The sequence below is a fragment of the Perognathus longimembris genome, chromosome 4, assembly GCF_023159225.1.
Source record: "Perognathus longimembris pacificus isolate PPM17 chromosome 4, ASM2315922v1, whole genome shotgun sequence".
Lineage (NCBI taxonomy): Eukaryota > Metazoa > Chordata > Mammalia > Rodentia > Heteromyidae > Perognathus > Perognathus longimembris.
The window spans coordinates 50,109,414-50,125,729 of record NC_063164.1 but is presented as its reverse complement, the minus strand read 5'-3'; the positions used below and the strand labels follow the sequence as shown (position 1 = coordinate 50,125,729).

Sequence of the window (16,316 nt, the reverse complement as noted above, 5' to 3'; positions counted from 1 at the left end):
GTTGTAACACTTAATGGCTTTAGATTTCTTTAACTTTCTTACAATTAGTTCTTTTACAGTATAATCTGAAGGCTGTTTCTGCTCAGTAAACATTGACTTAAATGAAAACAATTTTTAATGTTTTCTTTAACATATTCTTAAAAAGTTAAGAGTATTGTAGACATGAATAAAATTAGTTCTCTGAAATACTATCTTGTCTATGTGTGTGTTAAGAACACGGTTAAAAGTAAAAAGGGCAAGAATATATTTTTTTAAAAATCTAAATGTCATCTATCCCCATCTTTGCCTAATACTGGAATGTTTTTGATTTGCTATATGTCAATGCTTCTAAATTAGTTGCAAAAATTGTGATTTATTTGTCTCTGCTGTATAATTGTTCAAATGAGCTCTAAGAAATAATATTATGTCAAGAACCTTAATTTTACCCAAAGTGATTCACACCTGTAATGTTAGCTACTTAGAAGGCTGAGATTAGGAGGATCATGGTTCTAGGCCAGTTTGGGGAAAAAGTTTGAGAGACCCTATGTCAACCAACAAAAAGGTGAGCACAGTCGCATTTGCCATCCCAGACACCCGGAAAGCATAAATAGGAGAATCCATGGTTCAGGTTGGCATAGGCAAAAAACAAGATCTTATTTTTAAAAAAAAGTAATGAAAGCAAAAAAGGTTGGGGACATGGCACAAGTAGTAGAATACTTGTGTACCAAGCGCATGACTCAAAACTTCAAATCCCAGTACCATACCCCCCAACTTCTTTCCTTTATTTATTATTTAACTATTACTTACTAGAATTATTCTAATTTTATTAGAATAAGCTATTTGTTAAAGATAAGTTCTAAAGAAAAAACAGTATTTTCATAATTCTTGGGATAGGAATAACTTTTTGACACAGATTCTTCTGTGACTTAGATGGGTTTTGATCTCAAGGATCCTATCTCTACCTCTCAAGTGTTGAAATTACATGTCTATGCTATGTATCATACCCAGGGAATCTGATGTTTTTGTTTTTAAGTTTTCCTTTCGGGGAATCAAACCTATCACTGAGGTATGCTCCCAATAGAGATTACTTTTAATAGTACAGTAATCAGGTAAACGATAAAAGGAAAACTGAACAACTGGAAAATGTTTATGTTAAAAACGTTTGTAAAAGTGATCTTTACTGATATAAAAATACATTTTGCATACCACTGACATAAAATTGAAGACAATATAAAATTGGGGGAAAAATCTGCACATAAGACATTAACAAAGAAATTGACATTCACAAATAACATACAATGAAATAAAAATTTTAAATGATAAAACAATATACCAAAATTATGTTGAACCTTACCAAGTAATTTAAAAATACACTAAACAGCAGGGTGCTGGTGGTTCACACCTGTAATACAGCTACTCAGGAGGCTGAAATCTGAGGATCACACAATTCAAAGCCAGCACAGGCAGCAAAGTCCTTGAGACTTTTATCTTTAATTAACGCCCAAAACCAGAAATGGAGCTGTGGCTCAAAGAAAGTAGTAGAGTACTACTCTTGAACACTCACGGACAGTGCAAAACCAAAAAAAAAAGAAAAGAATACACTAAAGAACACTGAGGTATGACCCCCTACCCCCCCTTTTTTGCCTATCAAGCTTAAAATGATAAAAGAAAAAATGATGAAAATCCATAGGCTGATGGTCAGCACATGGGAAAGCAGATCCTCTACTACACTGCTGGCGAGAGCAGAAAGCAATATAACCTTTCTGCAAACAATTCCGTTTAATCCAGCAACTCCATGTCTGCCAACTAATATTGAAGAAATAGATAAGCAGAGAAATGTGCAAGGAGATATGAGAATTTTAATAAGAACTCCCCAACAAAAGGAGATAATTACATATCCATACACAATAAATATTATACTGCCAAAAGAAATGACATAGACTTGGAAATATGATCACAGAATTTTTAAACCAAGGAGAGATGTCATAGTGAAAATAAGATGACTCTTCTACTTTAAAATACACATAATGCCTGGAAAGATATACACAAAAATGTTATAGAAGCAACCTTGAGATGGGGTAGGAATTTGGTGTGTTTAAAATTATCTATAATCACTGTATTTCTAGGGGTATTAGATTTCTAACAAATACATTTAAAATGTTTTTAGTTTAAAGAAGAAGTAAAACAAAAGGCCAGGCTCTTGCTTTCTATTACATTTGACTTGTATAAATTATCTTGACAACTCCTCTAAAATGACTCAGTTTCAGAAGAGCTATTGCCTAGTCAAGTTTCCACACCTACAATAATTTTTTTCTTTTTTTTGCCAATCCAGGGGCTTGGACTCAAGGCCTAAGCACTGTCCATGGCTTCTTTTTGCTCAAGGCTAGCACTCTACCACTTGAGCCACAGTGCCACTTCTGGCCATTTTCTGTATATGTGGTGCTGGGGAATTGAACCCAGGGCTTCATGTATACGAGGCAAGCACTCTTGCCACTAGGCCATATTCCCAGCCCCACCTACAGTAAATTTAAAAAACTGATTATAGTAATTACAAGTATCTTAAGGATCAGACAGATGCAAAAGCAGGTCCACTGGGAATTAGTATAATATTTTGGTTAAAACTCTACTGTAACTGAGTCCAAATCTCAGTACTGTGTGCTCTTGTGACTCAATCTATGTGTCTAAGTGTTAACTCTGTAGCACAATAAATTCCTAATGTTAACAGTTATTAGCTATTATTGCAAATGGAATAAGACAAACTTAAAAGTAGTAAGATAATCATGCTTATCAACTGTGTATATCAACTGTGTATCATGCTTATGCTGCTTAACATATTTAAGTATATGAGAAGAGGGCATTAATGCCTTTCATGTTAATCTGGCTTTAGAATTCTCATTTTACTCAAAGGTGTTCCAGAAAGGTACTATAACTATTAAATTGTCTTGATGTTAATTTCCTATGGTCAACAATAAATAATATTTCCCTATTTGTCCATTTGATGCTTTCCACTGTAGTCCTACCTTGCCTGATATTAACGTTGCTATTCAAGTTTTCTTTTTGTCAATATTTGCCTAGCAAATCTTTTATTACTTCTCATTGCCAACATTACTATGCAAAATTATTTAATCCACACTGAGATAGATGTGATGGTTTAAAAAAATTATGGCCTCAGAAAACAGTCTTGTAAGCTCAATTCGCCCACATTTAACACAATTACTGATCATTTTGAGTGTATTCCTGTCACATTATTTCTCAGTATTTTCAAAAACAAACTGCAATAATATAATGGCACTTTTTTATTTTTAACCTTAACATTAAAGATTTTCTCCCATAAACTTTACACTTGTATTAACTGTTATTCTCGGGTCTACCAATGAAGTTTTTATCTCTATTTAGATAAAACACATTGCTGATTTTCAAAACAGGCTGATTTTAAAGTGGTCCTGTATAATTCCATGTTGTATTTTAAACTAATTTTATTTTAAAAGGCATTTAGATCTGAAAATAGAATTGCAAATATTTTGTTTGCTAAATTCTGCCACACTCATACACACATACCTACATACAAAGGGATAATTTCTCATAATTAGTAACATGCCATGCAGTACTTTAAAATATTAGAATAGTACCTCTTCAAAAAAACTTAGAAAAGTATGGTTTATGTATGCATACCTCCCACCACCTTCTTTACAGTTGGGACAGGTACAAGCTACCCTCCGAAGTCTTTTTCCTTCTTGATGTTGTTGGTCCCCTTCTTCATCTACCACTTGTACTCTTAAGTGTGTAAGATCATTGGTATTCAATGTAGAATCACCACTGAGCTGCCACTCTTCAGGATCAGGTTCTTCTTCCTTGATCCTTATGTCTAAACAAAAAACAAAAGAAAACAAAACAAGAGATGAGAAGCAGCCCACTGGTTCTGAAGGATAACATAAATCTAAATCTCAAGTACTTACATAAAGTCATTGTATTGTATTATTGTATACATAATCATTATAGTTTCATTCCTTTCAAAAGCAGTGTTTAGATTTCATTCTAAATAAAAGATTAAGCAAAAGGGGGGGATTCTTTTGACTAATCAAGAGAGCTTACATTTTAAAAGACTCAATAAGTCAAACTTCAGTAATAGATGTCCAATTAGTCAAGTCCAATAACCAATTCTGACTGGAAGAAATTCTCAGGCCTTTAACTTTAGTTGCTCACAATTTACATCTATTTTATTTGTACTTCATGAATGCAAAAGGAAACTAAAGGAATAGGGAAGTAACCTGAAACTGTTACAAACGGAAGTTTTAAGGTAAATTATTGTTAAAATACTTATAATGTCTACATTACTCAAGAAGGATACAGAAACATATGACATTCAATATTTTTGAGTTTTATTGTAAACCAGACTGGGAAATAAAAATGAATAAAGATATGACAAGTATGAGTATGGCAAGTTATACCAATTTCTCCACCAACATCTTTACCAAAAAATACTACATCATTTCTTAAGTGGAACTAAGAACCAATCAACTGAGTGTTTTCTCACCCTAGAAACCTTAAAAAAAAAAACAATTTAGAATGAGCACTAAATATAACCCAGTAAAACACAAATTCCCACAAATTTTCCTTTAATTTATGCAACCTAATGTGTAGGCCTGAGATATAGTCGGTGGTAGAAGGTATGTGAGGCCTTGGGTTAAATCTCTAGCACTCAGAAAAATAAAATATACCTAATAACTCCACAATTTACAACAAAGAAAGCTAGACTTGTGATCCTAATTACCAGAGATAGAGATTGGGAGGGTAACAGTTCCAGGAAACCTAGGCAAAATAATTCATGAGACACTCCCCTACCCTATTCAACAAATAAAAAGCTAGACATGGTGGTATGTACCTATCATTCCAGCTACATGTGAAGCATAATTAGGAGACAGCAGTCCAGGTTGGCTGCCTAAAGTGAGACTCTTCAAAACAAAAAGCAAGAAGGGCTGAAGAAGTGGTTCAGGAACACTTGCCTAGCTAGCGTAAGGCCCTGTGAACTCAAACTCTAGTATCCCAAAGAATAAGCACCAAAAATACACCCCCCCCCCTTTTTTTGTCAGTCCTGGGCCTTGAACACAGGGCCTGAGCACTGTCCCTGGCTTTTTTTTTTTTTTTCCTCAAGGCTAGCACTCTATCACTTGAGCCACAATGCCACTTCTGGCCGTTTTCTATATATGTGGTGCTAGGAATTGAACCTAGGGCTTCATGTATATGAGGCAAGCACTCTTGCCACTAGGCCATATCCCCAGCCCCATTACCCCCAAATTTTATCAAACACTTTAAAATTACTTTAAATTTTATCAGAATAACTATATAGGGAGAAAGACATGGGATTCTTCCCTAGGCAGAAGGATGAATGGTGATACCATCCAATTAGATAGAAATTACCAAGAAAAGGACTAGAGGTATGAATTAAGCAGTACAGTTCCTGCCTAACAACTCCCCTTGTTCTGCCAGGAAGGGAGGGGAGAAGGAGGAAGGGAGGGAGGGAGGGGAAAGGAAGAAGGGAGGGGATCATCAAGAGGGAACCTTAAAGAGTATGAGCTTTGGAAGATAATGATGTGTCAGTGTCAGTATAGGTTCATCAAGTGTAACAAATTGATATGATAATAGGGGAGGCTATGCATGTAGGAGGGGATCAATGAGGCATTGCTCTACCTTCCTTCCATTCTGTTAAATTAAGTCTTTAAAAGGAGGAACTAGAGGACTACTCTATGGTGACAGAAAAGTACTGAAGGCCTACCTCTGCCAAGGGTAATGACAAGGTACAGAAAGATTTCTGGGTTGCTGGTAATAATCAACTTCTTGGTCTGGATAATCGTTTTTCTGCTACACATATGTTACACACATTTTCTGAATATTATGCTTCAATGTAAGGATAAGTTATTCTAAATTATCTTGAGATAATCTACAGATTACTTACAAATTTTATGGCCAATTTATTATGGCTTCATCTGTAGTTCCTATTTACACATGGACAAGACACCAAAAACAAAATAAATCTAATCAGAAATAGTCTGTAATGCAAAGGTTGGATTATAATTTTGTATTCCAAACTAACATGTTAAGTAGGTACCATGTGTCAGTCATTATCCTAGACTCTACAAAGAAAGCAGTTAAGAGTAAAAGTCATGCCTTTATTAGGTTTACTTTTTAATTGGGAGAAAACAAACAAGTAATTACAGAGTATTTCAAGTGTTTGGGAAATAAAAGGAAAGGACTTGTTACTATTTTTACCAGAGTATGCATAGATAGTTTTTGCCAATGTGGTGACATTTAACCTGAAGGAGAAAATGTAGTCAAAAAAGAAAAACAAGCTGGATGCATGCTTAGCATGTTCAGGGAAAAAGTAGGGAGGCCTATGTATTAAGAGTAGAATGACTGTAAAAAAGAAGAGTGTTATGATCCAAGACACACACACTCACACACACACACACACACACACACACACACACACTCACACACGGGGCGGGGGCTAGGAACATCATACTAAACCATGAAACTAAAACGATTTCCTCTAAAATCATAAACAAGGCAAGGATGTCCATTCTCTCCACTCCTTTTCAGTATAATTATGGAAGTTCTAGCTAGAGCAATAAGGCAAGATAAAGGCATACAAGGGATTCATTCACATTTGCAGACAATGTGATTTTTTATGTTTAAAGGACTCAAAAGATTCCACCCTCAGTCTCTTGGAGATGATCAATGATTTTGGCAAAGTAGTAGGATACAAAATTAACCCACAAAAATTAACGGCCTTTTGTATACCAACAATGTGCAAAGAGAGAAAGAAAAATTAAGAAAACAAATCCATGTTCAATAGCCTCAACAACAACAAAAATCTGAGAATAAATCCAACCAAGGAAACAAAAGACCTTTATAGAAAAAACTATAAAAATCGGAAGAAACTGAATATAACATAAAAATGGAAAGACTTCCCATGTTCATGAACAGGTAAAATAATGTGAAAATGGCCATAGTGCCCAAAGTGACCTACAAATGTAACACAATTCCCATCAAAATACCAATGACATTCTTTATAGAAAGAAAACAAAATCCCAATGACATTCTTTATAGACAGAAAACAATCCAAAAATTCATATGGAATGACAGAAGACCTCAAATAGCTAAAGCAATTCTAGCCAAAAACACACGCAAACCAATGCTGGTAGTGCCAAGCATCCCAGACCTCAAGCTCTACTGTAAGAGCTATAATAACAAAAACAGCTTGGTAAAAATAGACCTGAAGATAAATAGAATAGATTAGAAAGACCCAGAAATAAAATCATATAAAGGAGCCAAATATATAACAGTGGAAAAAAAGATAGCCTCTGGGCTGGGGATATGGCCTAGTGGCAAGAGTGCTTGCCTCATATACATGAGGCCCCTGGGTTCAATTCCCCAGCACCACATATACAGAAAACGGCCAGAAGTGCGCTGTGGCTCAAGTGGCAGAGTGCTAGCCTTGAGCAAAAGGAAGCCAGGGACAGTGCTCAGGCCCTGAGTCCAAGCCCCAGGACTGGCCAAAAAAAAAAAAAAAAAAAAAAAAGATAGCCTCTTTAATAATTGGTGCTGGGAAAACTTAGTATCCATATGCAGAAAATTAAAAACGTGATCTGTTTGTCACCATGCACTAGTATCAACTAAAAGTGGATCAAAGACCTCTACATCAGACCTGAAACTTTGAAATTACTCCAAGAGGGAATAAGAGAAACATTCGAACTTATAGGCATAAACTTTTTGAAGAGTCCTAGGAGCACAGCAGACAGGAGAAAGACAAAAGGGATTACATCAAAATAAAGTTTCCCCAGAGCAAAGGACATAGTTACTAAACAAGAAAGACAGCCAACAGATTGGGAGAAGAGCTTTACCAGCAATACATCCTACAAGGGCCTACTATCCAAAATATACAAGGAGCAAAAGAAATTAATTCCTCCCAAACTAATAAGCCAATCACTGAATGGGCAAAGGAGCTAAAGAGAGGCTTTTCAGAAGAGGTAAGAATGGCAAGAAATACATGAGGAAATGCTCAACTGGCCATAATGGAAATGTAATCAAACAACTCTGAGATGCCACCCCACTCCAGTTATATTGGCCAACATCAAGAATTAGAAGCAATGCTGGTGGGAATGTGGGGGGAAAAGGAATCTTATTACATTGTCAGTGGAAATATATAGTACAACCACTCTGAAGCTCTTCCCTATACCCCAGCCATACCACTCTTGGCCTCTAGTCAGAACATCACAAGCAAGGACACCATAAAGACAACTGCTATACTATTCACAATAGCCAAGTTATGAAAACAGCCCATATAACCTACATGAGTGGTACTTACAATGGAATTTTACAGTCACTAGAATATTATATCATTTGCAGGGAAATGGATGAACCTAGAACAAATATGTTAAGTAAAGTAAGCCAAGCTTAGAGAGACAAAATAGTGCATGTTTTCTCTTACATGTGAAGGCTAGATCTAAAATATAATAGGACATGATACCAGGACTCTAGGCATTCACATACAGTGAGGCTAAAGGGGGAGACTCTTAGAGGCACAATGCCTCTGAACATTTAAGTAACAGTAACTCCTCTGTGCATCACTTTTACAATTTAAAAAAAGTTTTTTAATGGGGGCCAGGGCAGGGGAAGGATCATGCAAGGATAAGCCATTGTGTACTGTTACTTAGACTATTATAAGGATGATGATGATGATGATGATGGTGATGATGATGATGATGATGATGATCTTGTGCCAGTCCCAGGGCTATTTTGTTCAAGGTTAGCTAGCACTCTACCATTTTGAGCCACAGCTCCACTTCTGGCTTTCTAGTGGTTTTAACTGGAGATGAGTGTCTCATAGACTTTCCTGCCTGGGCTGGCTTCAAACCACAATCCTCAGATCTCAACCTCTGGAGTAACTAGGATTGTAGGCATGAGCTACCAGCACCCAACTAAAAACTTTTTATTATATTCTGTAGGGAACTAGGAAAGGATGCACTGAGGAGTAATATAATCTGCATTGCATTTTATTCAAATAAATCCAGGATCACCCTGGATGTTGTACAAAGCATCTGTTGGGAGGAAGCAAAAGAACACTTAAGAGACTACTAAAAATAACAGTGGCTTAAAACTAGGGTGTTGATGAAAAGGTTGTAGAATCAGACAGTCACAAAGTATTTTGAAGGCAGAAGCAAACGTATAATGATACTTGAAGGTTTTTGTCTTTACCAACAAGAAAGCTGTGGGGCAGGGGTGCCAAATAGCACTTTTTTGGATATGTAAGATTGACATGCCTGTTAAATACTACGATGCTAATCAGGTAGTTCATGGGTCTATAGTCAAGGTTGAAGACTGGAGTACTAATACAAATCTGAATATCAACATATATAGTCGGTACTGAAATTCACACGAAACACAGAGTAGACAGAAGGAAACTCTGGGGCATTCTGAAGTTAACATGGAAATTAAGAATAGCTAGTGAGGGAGAAAACTGGTGTACAGAAGCAAATGAGGGAGTATCACTTCTAGACTACAACATGTCAAATACTTGGTAAGTAAAATAAAGAAATGACTCTTGGATTTAACAACATGGGAATTAATGGCAGTCTTGACCTGACAAGAGCTATTTCTATGAAATCAGAAGAAAACTACCTACAGTAGATCCAAGAGCATGAAAAGACAAATGTAGTAAACTCTTGATATCCACAGGTAGATGATTCTTGAGGAAAGCACCTAGGAAAACCCAGGAGGCACAGGATTCAGTGCTACAATATGAATGCTTGATTCAGTTTTCCTATAACACCTACCAACTTTTGTGAAAGACATACCTTTAAACAATCTCAAAATTTCACTTTATCACTTAAGCATATTTATTTATTTTATATTACTTTTGGGCATCATTTGCTTTTTGGAGAGAGAGATTCACAAAATTAACAACAGGCACAAAGGTGCAATGCCTATGTGCTTCTGATAACATAAAACAATATTTATTGAAATGAAACCCAAGAGATGGAAACAAGATAATTTTTCTTTGTTTTTATTTTCATTTCTTTTTGCCTTGTTTGTTCATTTATCTTTGGGGGGGGATAAGGAGAGGCACAGAAATAGAGGGAGAGAGTATGAACAAATGCAGGGGTGCTCAGTAGACAATGTTGAAAATGAACTATACAATCTGTAGGTGGAGAGGGAAAAACTGGGAGAAAGCAAAGGAATGTACTCATAACCTGACTTATGTAATGGTAACTCCTCTGAACACCATCTTTATAAGAACAGTAAAAGAAAAACACTCAGTAGACCGTACAATGACTTAAATACAACTGACAATTATTACAGGATTGAGAACTTTTCATGTTAACTATGCTGTGTAATGAAATGCATGCGTGGGAATATTTTCACATTTGTTTATTTTTTTAACATTCATTCATTCAATCAATGAATTTGTGCCAGTCCTGGGGCTTGAACTTAGGGCACAGATGCTGTCCCTGAATTTGGGGGGGGGGGGTGTTTTTTCTGAAGGCTACTGCTTTACCACTTGAGCCACAGCTCAAAATAGAGCTGGAAATAAGCTTTTTGGTAGTTAATTGGAGGTAAGAATCTCAGACTTTCCTTGGGCAGGCTGGCTTCAAATGGTGATCCTCATTGAGTAGCTAAGACTTCAAACATGCACTACTGGTGCCCAGCTTATTTTTTGAAACTATACGTCATCAAAATTGAATATAAGAAGGCAACCTCACTCTTGTAAACAACCAGCTCTTTCCAAAAGTTTTGCTGTGCTACATAGTTTGGGCCTTAAATGTCCTCCAAAAGTCCAAGTGATTGAAGTCTGCTCCCTTGGGTGGCACTACTGGGAGGTAGACATACCTTTTAGTGGGGTCTATTGGGAAATTTTTAGGTCACTGAAGCACTCCCTGGAAGAGAAACTATGGGACCCAAACACTTCTTTCTCTTTCTTTTCCCCTCCCCGCCCATGATGTCATCAGCTATGCACTACAGGCACTTTGATGATTATGATGTGCTACCTCATCCAAAGCAATAGGGCTGTGATCACAGGACTGAAAACTCCAAAACAAAGTTTGTTATACAGAGAATAAAAATTGACTAACAAAGGAAACATAATAAAGTGGCAGCAAATGTCCTAAATTAGCCCACAAAAGTAGATTTCACATATAAAGACTACCAAATATATTGTAAACTAACCTTTATATTGAGTAGCAGTCCGTATTATGCATACTAGTAGTATAAAAAATGGATATGCTTATTTAAATCTGACTTTTGGGAAGAGGCAGGGCAAGATGGTAGATCAAAAGCATTCACTTTTTTGATTCCATGAATAAAGTCAGGTAACGCAGGAGAGACTACGCTCTGAGAAGAGAAAGAGCATCAGGAATCACAATAAATACAGCAGTACAGCAGAAACCCACCAAGAAACCAAGGTCAGCAATCAGTTCCAAACCCATCCCCAGAAAAGCTGAAGACATCATCATAATGTAAAACACAGTCAGTTTTGGTGAGAGACTATTAGCTAAAAACACAAGATAATCTTATGCCTCTCAAAAGCCTTAAATCCAGTGTTTCAATGTGGAAGGCTAAGAAACTTTAGTGAATAAAGATATTCTGCCACTTTCCTAGTCTCAGAAGGTAATACCCAAGGCATCATCTTGAGATTAGTTTAGGATTGAGATACTATAGGGACATGAAAACAAGGAACCCTCATGGCTTGGGGAGTCTAAGGACACCTGCCAGAGTCAATGTGAGAGGAAAAGGAAAAGCTGACCTGGTCCCACAGAAAATTTCAAGCTGTAGGAACTTCACCAGCAGTACAGCGTACAACAGAGGTGCTCCATGGCCAAGAGTAAATAAATAACATCATCTGAATCTAGAATGGAAGCAAAGTACCAAGCCTCTGTGGCTGGCTTAAAATCTGGTCTCTAGAACCAGCCTCCTTGACTGCCTGTCTTTATTGCTTGGCTGGGTTCAAAGCCCTTTCCCCTCTGAATCACATGGCACCCAGTTACCTCCCCACACAAGGAGGTGAAGAGCAGGGCCTGAACATACTGGGACCCATGCCTGGAAATTACAGCTTAAGCATGTGTTTGCTGACAGCCAGGACTCAGTCCAGACCTAAATCATGAAACTTTATTAACCTCTTCCTCCCAAAACAGAAGTGAAATGCTACATGGGGTCTGTAAGCATTGTCTGTAAGACAAGTAGGCAGAATGAAACAACCCTTCAGTTAACCCCCAATCAAAACAGAATTCAGTGCTCAGTCCTTCCCACCATACTGATGCATTTGGGGGTCACCTTGAGCCCTGGACATTTGCTTCTGAGGGCAGAAAAAGGGTGCTGTGCTGGGAGAGGACATATGAGCAATTGCAAAACTGCCAGCCCAGCCTACAAACTGTAAAACTCCCTGCAGCTAACAGCATAGTACACAAAAAGGGGAAGCAACATAGAATCAGGCAATCTACTTTCTACAAAAGAATATCAAGTTGATTTCAATTTTGGCTGTGCTGAGGATCAGGCCTAATATCTTGAGCCCTGGGCATATGCATATTTACTGAGCCATACTCTTTAGTCCAGTAGCAAAAAATAACACCTTATCCTTCTGGAACATTGGAACTATTTCAACCAAAAGACTACAGGTGATTAAAACTCCCAACCAATAGCATGGGATTCACATGCATAAACCTCAATGTATGAGCACAGGTAATATGAAAACAGGTATCATATTTCATGCAACATTTGGTCATTTCACTTAAATAAAGGACTTGAACAATAGTGAAGCACATGAAACTTCAAACAATGAACTCAAAAGAACAATGACATAAGAATGATCAATAAAATTAGAGGATATGTATAAGCACATAAATGGATTCAGAGAGAACACAAACACCTGAATGTTATAGGAAGACAATGCAGCATATAAAGGAAGAACTGAATAAAAATCTAGAATTCCTGGGTGGGGGAGAGGGCAGGGAAGAATCTAAATAGAAATCTCAGAACTGAGAAGCCCAATAACCAAAGTAAAACCTCAGCCTTATAATTGGAACTAATGGACAATATAGCATCACACAAATGTAGTATGACTGTAAGAGGATGATAGCCTTAAGGAAGTTGGATAAGGAATACAAGGGGTTCCTTATTGTATTGTAAATTTTCTCAAAGTATAAAAGCATTCCAAAACAAACATTTGTTTTAAAAAAACAAAGAATATGATATCATGGGTCAAAGATAAAAGTAGAGGAACTCAACCAAAGAAAACAGTGCTAATAATAAAATAAAATTCTCCCCTCCTTCTGCAACATTACCAAAACACCAAACCCACAAATTGTGGATATTAGAAGAAATACAAGCTAAAGGCATGGAAAATATACTCAACAAAATAAGAGCAAAAAATCCTCCCACCTTGAGAAAGACAGTGTTATCAAGGGTATAGGCTACAAAACACAAATAGGAAATGTTTCTTAAAAATCCCTAGATATATTATAGTTTAAGTATTAAATATACTTAATAAAAAACATGGAAAGCTACAAGTAGAAGTGAGAAGTCACATACAAAAGCATACTGAAGTAAGAGATTTCTTAACAAAAACTTGATGCAAGGAGAGAATTAAGGACATACTCCAAGTCCTTATACAACTGTCAAGCCAGATTCGTATATTTAGAAAATCTATCCTTCATAATTTGAGGAAGAATAAAGTCCTTCTAAGACAAACAAAAGCTAAAAGGAATTTGTAACTACTTAAACCCTGCACTGCAGTATAAAGAAATCCTACACACAGAAAAGGAAGAAACAAGCAGGAAATAATAAATGCTATTAGACGAACAGATCAGCAAATAAGGTTGGAGGGAAAAAGCAGACATCACAAAAACAAAATAACATAAGATACTATATGCCATTCATGACTAACACTGAATGTTAAATGGCCTCACCAATCAAAAGACAAGAACAGGCCAGGTGCTGGTAGCTAACACCTGTAATCCCAATTACTCAAGAGGCTGAGATCTGAGAATTGAGGTTCAAATTCAAAGCTAGCTTGGGGAAGCATAGTATGAGACTGATCTCCAATTAACCACCAAAAAAGCCAGAAGTAGAGCTCTGGTTCAAGTGGTAGAGCATTTTCCCTGGGCAAAAGGGAGTTCAAACCCTGAGACTGGCGCCTAACAAACCAACAAAGACAAGAACAGCAATGTTGGTTTAAAAAGCAAGACCCAACCATTTGCTTCCTACAAGTAATACATCTCATTGGCAAAGACAAGATAATGCTCATCTTAGGATGAAATACATAAGGTAAGGTCATTAGCATAGGACAAAAAGATAAAAGATTTTCCAAATAAATGGACCTTAAGAGCAGGCTAGGGGCTGGGAATATGGCCTAGTGCCAAGAGGGCTTGCCTCATATACATGAAGCCCTGGGTTCGATTCCTCAGCACCACATATATAGAAAATAACCAGAAGAGGCGCTGTGGCTCAAGTGGCAGAGTGCTAGCCTTGAGCAAAAAGAAGCCAGGGACAGTGATCAGGCCCTGAGTCCAAGGCCCAGGACTGGCCAAAAAAAAAAAAAAAAAAAAAAAGAGCAGGCTATAGAGCAGCCTTAAGAGTAGCTACACCCATATCTGATAAAGCAAACTTCAAAACCACATTACTCAGAAGAGATAGTCATTTCATATTAAAAAATGGAGCAATCCATCAAGAGAAGGAAAACAATTGTTAAAACATACACATAAAACATTGGCACATCTACTTTCATTAAATAACTACTACTGAACTTACAAGCATAGGGAGACCACACACAGTAATAGGAGACCTCCAATAAGCCATCCACATCAAACAATACACACACACACACACACTCTCTCTCTCTCTCTCTCTCTCTCTCTCTCTCTCTCTCTCTCTCTCTCTCTCTCTCTCAAAATTGATACTACGGACCAAATGAACTTAACAGACACCTACTGAGTATTTCATCTAGCAGCTACACAATACACATTTTTTTCGGAAGCCTGTGGAACTTTCTCCATTAGTCATATTTTAGGACATAAACCAAGTCTTAGTAGAAGATTGAAATTTCCTCTCGTATTTACCGGGTTACAATGGAATAAGATCAGAAACCAACTAAGAAAGAAACTACAGAAAAAATCCAAGTACCTGGAGGCTAAAAAAAATAACAAAAACATAAATCAGTAAAGCCAGACATTAGTGGCTCACACCTGAAAAAATATACTGTTGAATGATAGTGGGCTATAAGAAACACATGGGGTGAGTGTCCTAGAATCTTTAAAATAAAAATACAATAAAAATACAACCGCTAGGATATAGCAAAGCCATTGCTAAGATGTTTACAGCTATATCAAAAGAGAGCTCTCATGTAAAGGACCTTCAACCCCTAGGAAAAAAAGGATGAAATTAAGAAAATGGAGATAAAAAAAAATACAATGAGCAGATGCTTTATAAATAATCCTGACAAACCTATAGCCAAACTATAGCCATAGTAAAAACAGCTTGATTTTGGCACAAAAGACATAAAACCCAAATGGAACATAAAAGAAGACCTGTAAATAAACCCACATCTGATGTTTGACAAAGGAACCAAAAACATGTGTTGGAGAAGAGAGAGCCTCTTTGTTAGAAATGGCTCTGATAAAGACGCCAACAAGGCAAAGTTTACTTCTGCAGAAGAGTGTGCCATCAGCCAAAAATCTGGCAAGCACATAGAGCATGCAAGCTGTTTGTTTCCTTTTTATCCCTAATCCAGCAGATCCTGCCCCTCTGCTCAGAATGGCCTGAGTTCAGGTTAGTCTGCAAAAGGATGTGGCTTCTTTAACTGGATTTAACTAAAAGTCAAAGAGCTTTTAATAGGATTTTTAATTAAAGTGAAAAGAACTTAAGTAAACTGTAATGCCAAGGCAGGAATTTTTCAGACAAACAATTCTTACAAGATTGACAGAAAGGAAACTATCTACTTTTATAGTAAAGAGTTTTTCTCACATCTTTAACATATATATGGTTCTGGGCAGCTCACTGGAGATGAGTGAAGCTAGACCCAAGTTCAGAATAAATCAAAGATCTTAACATAAGATTTGAAACTATACAAAAACACTGGAACGGGCTGGGGATATGGCCTAGTGGCAAGAGTGCCTGCCTCATATACATGAGGTCCTGGGTTCAATTCTCCAGCACCACATATACAGAAAACGGCCAGAAGTGGCGCTGTGGCTCAAGTGGCAGAGTGCTAGCCTTGAGCGGGAAGAAGCCAGGGACAGTGCTCAGGCCCTGAGTCCAAGCCCCAGGACTGGCAAAAATAAATAAATAAA

The 16,316-nt window shown here is 37.0% G+C and overlaps 1 protein-coding gene across 2 annotated transcripts in view; it reads right to left on the bottom strand.

Moving 5' to 3' along the window:
* Sp3 (Sp3 transcription factor) overlaps positions 1 to 16,316 on the bottom strand; it is a 48,613-nt gene that overhangs the window by 8,260 nt on the left and 24,037 nt on the right. For both annotated transcript variants that reach the window (XM_048345230.1, XM_048345231.1), the window contains exon 5: positions 3,652 to 3,844. In XM_048345230.1, coding sequence (XP_048201187.1) covers positions 3,652 to 3,844 — 193 coding nt within the window. The remainder of the gene's footprint in view (positions 1 to 3,651; positions 3,845 to 16,316) is intronic.